Source organism: Nesoenas mayeri, assembly GCF_963082525.1.
Source record: "Nesoenas mayeri genome assembly, chromosome: 3".
NCBI lineage: Eukaryota > Metazoa > Chordata > Aves > Columbiformes > Columbidae > Nesoenas > Nesoenas mayeri.
In genome coordinates, this window is record NC_137544.1 from 53,346,197 (window position 1) to 53,352,196 (window position 6,000).

The window sequence follows — 6,000 nt, forward strand, 5'->3', positions numbered from 1 at the left end:
CTCATAACACATACAAGGGTTCAGTAACATAAGCCAGACAGAACAACAAAATATGGAAGCCAAGTAGCCTCCTGAAAATTTACCTTTTTATTGAAAAACAAAACCATATTGTCTGGCAGATGTGAAAAATACTGCCTGACAGCTTTCAGTGAGGATGTCTTCCAGCTTCTGTTCACATATTCATTTAATACATTACGTGTAAAGATGCATCAGAGTTCGCTAAGTCAGGTAGTTTTATAAGTTCCTCTCTCATGAACAGCTTGTCAATTACTGTTACAGTAAAAACATATTACTAACAGTGGGAGGAAAAAAAAATTCTTATTCTCCAGATAAGCAAATTTGAGTGCTGATTAGTGACAGGAATATCTGTATATACAAATACTTACATATTCATAAAGCAATATAAATTGTAAACATTTCCCCACACTAATATACAATTCACACTTCACCTCCTTCAAAATCTTGAAAATAGCAAAAATATTTTTACTTGTGAAAGTTCTCATCTGTTTCCTCCAAATGCAAGAGAATCTCTTCTGCACATTCTACTGATGGGGCTCCAGTGATTTTTTCCTTCACACTCTGCAGCAACTGTCTAAGCATAGACTGTAACAGAGCTTCATCTTCGCTTGTAAAGTGAGACATCTGTATAAAGCAAATATAAGAATAACATTTTCTCTTAGTTTTGGGTTTTTTCCTCCTCTCAAGATGCTAAGAAAAGCATAAACCCCTTGAACTACCACTTTTTTCCTGTTATCAACAACATGAGATTATGCTATCAAAAGACATGACCGCAGAAAGGAAATATTTGATAGGGTTTATCTTCAGACAAAATGAAAACAAAACAATCAAATCAGTTTCAATAAATGTCCTGTTATCTTAGTACAATATTCTTAAACAAGATATTGCATTAAAAAAAATCCTGAATACTCCTTTGCTGCTTGAGGACTTGTCCATCAAATAGGCACAAGACTACATTAATTTTAAAAAGGGTTTTTTTACAGAGGTAGTGATTGTACCTTGATGAGAAACCTCTACAAGTCTCTCAGCTTCTCCTCATAAACTATTACCACCCAGTTCTGATTTTTGGATCCTTCTACTCAGAGCTGTCACCATGTCTATGATGGAAGGTGCTGGCAATTTTTGCAGGCAACAAGGGCCAGGTGCAGTTGTCAGAACTATTTAATTTCCCTGGGGTTATCTAACTGCAGTGACCTAATAAGAGTCCCAAGTTAACACCACAGCTACTTGGCAAAACCAGAACAAGAAGTCAGGAAGACAGTGTATTCTAAGGTTAATTTTCAACGGTTGCAAACAAACAAAAAACAAAAAACAACAACACCAAAAAAAATCCAAAAGCTTCATTTCTATCTTGATTAATTAATTAACCTAAATTCATGGGTTAAACTTCTTTATATGTCAATGAAGACTTGCAACCTCTAGTGGCAGTTCTAGCTTATGTACTTCAAGTCTATTTGAGAAATAATGATTTACAGACCTTTGACTTGTTTTAAAAAAGGTCAATCAAAGACACTCTAAGCAGCTGTGAATAAACAATATGCACATTTGGAAGACACAACATAATAAATCACTTCTTCATACTTAAATACTATTAACCAACAAAAGCCATATAACACCAGCTAGAGGAGTTACCCTTTACAAAAAGGTAACAGTCCTGTGAGTTAGCAGTTCTCTGTGGTAAGTGGCACAGTTGCTAAACATTTTATTTTGATCAAACATAAGTCAACATTACCTCAACCATCTTACCAGAAACAGCATTAAAATATATATATAAAAAATCTTCTACTAATCTTAACTCCCTGATTTGAAGCCTTCTTTCTTATAAATTATAGTCTCAAGATATTTAATCAAGGTCAATGCATTTTTACGTCTATATAAACTACTCTCATAAGTCTTGTCTGCTGACCTTAACACTGTGTGAACCTAACGCTCTGCAAAAAACTTCACTTATTATTTTGGTATAACTAGGCATTTTTATCTGGATACTGGTTGGTGATCAGTGTAAATCCCTGCTCATGAGAATATTGTAGTTTCACCTCCAGTTTGCTTTGAAAAGTTTTATTTGACTTACATAATGACTAATAGAGATATATTTCTCTCAAAACTAATTTGTAAAGGTTTGTGGTTTGTTGTGTTTGGTTCTTCAGTGTTTTGTTGTTGTTGGCCTTTTTTTTTTTCTCCCCAGCAGGCATATTCCTCATTCCATTTCCGTGCAAAACTTAAATGATTGTTTTGTCCCTAAGAAACGTTCCCCCAAGCCCAGTTTGTGAAGTCCTTTCAAGTTGAAATTCATTTTCCCAGCACTGTTCCACAACTGCAAGGCCTGACACAAAACCCACGGGATAAGCCAGAGGCAGCCTGTTGTAGCCAGAGCTCATCCTTACACCAGCCTTGGCTTCAGTAAGGTTTTGAACAGGGGAAAACAGAAACAAACAAAATAACAAAGTGATAATTTTAGCAACAAATCAACGACAGCTGTTAACAGAAATACGAGTAACACAATAATTCCTACCCTCTCTCGGTTTTCACCCTCAGTCGTGCCAACCATGTATCAATTTTTTGGAGCAACCAGATCTCTAGTGACAACTTCTCTTGCTAAAAGCATCAGGAGAAGAGGCTACACCTGGCCGGGTCCGTCTCTCACGCTATCGCTACCAGCACACAGGGTATTTTCCGGGCCACCTCGGATGCGTTCGCCCCAGGCACCGATTTCGCACGGCGGTGCCGCCCCGCTCTGCCCCCGCGAAGGTCTCCGAAGCGCCCCCTCCGCCGGCCCGGCCCCGCTCTCCCAGTTCCGCCCAGCCCCAGGCTCCAGGGGCCCGGCCGTGTCCCGCGGGCTGTGGATACGGGCGTCACCGTGCGCGGCTCCCGCTGCCCCCACCCCGAGCCCCCCGGCCCGGCGGGAATCACCTTGAGGCAGCAGCGGCCCTGCCCTCCCCTCCTCGTCCCGGCGGCCGCGCGTCTCCGCGGGCGACGGCCCTTAGCAACTGGCAGCGCCCGCTGCCGAGTCTCGCAGGGCCCGTAGCGACATCGCGAGAGGCCGGCGGGACGCGGGAGGGCTGGGCTGCCCTAGCCCGCCGCCTGCTCCCTCCTGCTCGGGCGGGGAAGCTGCTGCCGCTCCCGCCGCCGGCACCGGGGGGCTGTGTTCTCGCTGCCTCCGGGCCAGGCTTCCGCGCCACCGGGGCGGCCAGCGCGGGGGCGGGAAGGGCGGCAGGCCGGCAATCCCAGCAGTGCCGGGGAAACGGTATCAAGCATGAAATGGCCTCCTTTGCTGCGCGGGGGCTCTTAGGCTCCGGCAGTCCTACATTACAGTGCGTCTTGGTGGTCTCTGTCTTGTCGGTCAAATACGTGCATGAGGAACAGCACTGGCCTTGCCAAAAATTGAGCTGTGCTTTCCCCCCGTTTTTCAGCGCTGTGGTGAAGCACCCAGGCGATGTCACGGGAAAAGCCACGGCTGGGGTAACTGGGCCGTGTTTATCAGAAAGGGTCCCCCCAGCACAGCCCGTGAAAGACGCAGCCGCAGGCAGCTCGGCTCTGCCCGTCTCCAAGCCGGGGTGTCGGGGCTCCCTCTGTCCAGCCCACGGTGGCCCCAGGGTTCCCTGGTGCACGGGTTTTCCGCTGAAATCGGAGAACGCTCATGCTGTTACTCCCAATTTACATCAGCAAGAGAGCAGGTCTTGTCAATAAAATCCGAATGCCAAGGTATTTTCTAGTGCTTTTTAACCTTATGTCACCTCCTGGGATGGAGGAAGAATTGCTAAATGAACCAATAGGATTTTTTTTTTCTATTTGACAAATAAATAACAGAAAACAGTGAAAGCATTCTGATTTGAAATATTTTTCCATTAGCATCGCTATAACAAGCCAGAAATTAGTTATAATAAACACTCGTAATGATGTTTGACAGTGCTTGCATGTACAGTGACACATTGTACATTTTTATCCTTCACTCCTACTTTTTCTAATGATTTTGATAATGGCAGTAATGCTAATCTTCTGTAACGAAATGTTCCTGTAAGTGGATCTGTAGCCCCTTCAGTTAACAGGGCGCTACCTAAATGTGGAGATCCACTCTCACACATTACAACTACTAGTAGGTTGGTGCCAAGCATGTCAAATGCAGTATTTTTGTTGAAAAGTGATGATTCAGGAATTGAAACATAAACCTGTCTTACTGCTTGTTCCTGAGAAACGAGATTTTGATCAGTTGCAATGGAGTCTCTGTGGCACCTTTAACACTGTTCTACTGTTCTATTCAGTGCTTTGAAGTGGGCAGTGCTCTCAGGTACCCACAAAACAAAAACTGGAACGATTGTCTGCTGACTGCTGCTTGCAAAGGGTCTTGAGTAAACTCACCGGAGTCCTGTTACCTCAGCTGTGCACTCTCCAAGTCTTCTAAGTGCAGTGTTTGAAATGGGCCACAGGTGACAGCAGCTTTTTCTACATCCATGCCAGGCTCTTTCACAGGCAGCAGAGAGGTTTGCTTCTTTTCTGTCCCCATACTAACCGAGAAGTGCTGTGCTGTGGTATGACACTTCTTATTCCTTTATCACTTCACAGGTGCTGATTCAAGTAACAGCACCTCAATTTCATGGCTGGTATGGAGTAAAGAAACTCAATATACATAACATTCAGCATTCCCAGTCCTTACTGAAAGAACCTCCATTTTATCATGACTTTTCTGCCTTATAAAACACCTTATAAGACAGATTGCAGATGCAGTGCCATCACAGAAGGATGATCTCATGGTACCTATGGTGCTTCTGAAATTCTCCTATTCCTTTCTACTCACTTCCACCTTCTATATTTCACCGAGATTCTTTTGTCACATGTTTTGCTGTAATTGGAACCTGGAGCCCTTTCTCCTGAGCCAAGCTGGCAGATCTCAAGTGCCATCTGTTGAGATCATTAGGGTGCATCCAGGCAGATACTTTCCAAGGGTGATACTCCAGATCGAGCAACATTATTCTGAAGTGCATTATGTTTACATGAATGGATGTCAGTCACATGAGAGAGGTTGCAATCACTGTGAAATTGCTCATCCAGTCATTTAAGTATTACAGAGAAGTTTAATTTCCATATCTGGTGACTAGTAGGAAGATTCTCAACCCATACATTGAACATGTCCCAAAATTTGAATTACCGGTTTATCCCAAATTTATGTAAATTTAAAATACTCCTGAAGTGTCTCTAACGTGGCAGTTCCAAAAGGAGAAAACTGGACAATGAAGAAATCTTTACAGCTAATGGTAGTAGTGGGAACATCTGGTCTTAGTGCTAATGTCATTACAGCAGGGACATAACTTCTTTCCTCCATTTCTGCTCTGTTCTACTCTGCTCCTTCTTCTCTTTTCCTTCAGTGTAACTGTCCACAAGAACATCCTTTTGCAAATGGCACACAAAGGTCTGGAGAGATTTCAATTTTATGTAGTAGATAGACAGCTGTTAGTATCTACAAGAATGTTTAACTGTGACTTCCTAACTCAGTAGGTAGGACCTTTCCTTCAGCAAACTAAATGAATTGGTTTTTAGTATCTGACAGAATAACTTACCATAACTGGTATGTATTTAAATCTCACTTCATGCTTTTCCTTGGCTGATACGGTTTTCAAAGGAGTATATTTTAAAGAACCACTGGCTCTGGAGACAACACAAGAAGCCTAGCCCACCTTTCTGAATATTCCCTTAATAGTTCTTGAGCCCCCAAATAAAAGATGAAGACACTTCATCAACCTGTTTATGACCACCGTGGCATTTGTTGCCTTCTCACATCAGTAATCATGAGAGTTTCCCAGATTTGGAGGAACAATAAGCATGTTTTGAGAGTTCATTAGGTCATAATCTAATCATAAATATCAAAAAGGAAACTGCTTAAAATATTACTGCTGATGGGAAAGTCTTTTTAAATAATCTCCAAAGGAAATTTTCTATTTTGGAGACCATCTGTCTTTCCCTCCCTATGCACTCTGGGGAAATACCCAT

At 42.9% G+C, this 6,000-nt stretch overlaps 1 protein-coding gene across 1 annotated transcript in view; it reads right to left on the minus strand.

The window, feature by feature from the left end:
• Nucleotides 1-2,078, minus strand: part of TBC1D32 (TBC1 domain family member 32) — a gene marked incomplete at its 3' end in the record, with an annotated part of 77,217 nt that extends 75,139 nt beyond the window's left edge. Inside the window, exons 1-2 of the mRNA XM_080340947.1 lie at nucleotides 2,055-2,078; nucleotides 488-642 (exon numbers count right to left, since the gene is read on the minus strand). Coding sequence (XP_080197073.1) covers nucleotides 488-642 — 155 coding nt within the window. The 5' untranslated portion in view covers nucleotides 2,055-2,078. The remainder of the gene's footprint in view (nucleotides 1-487; nucleotides 643-2,054) is intronic.
• Between the last annotated feature and the right edge of the window lie 3,922 nt (nucleotides 2,079-6,000).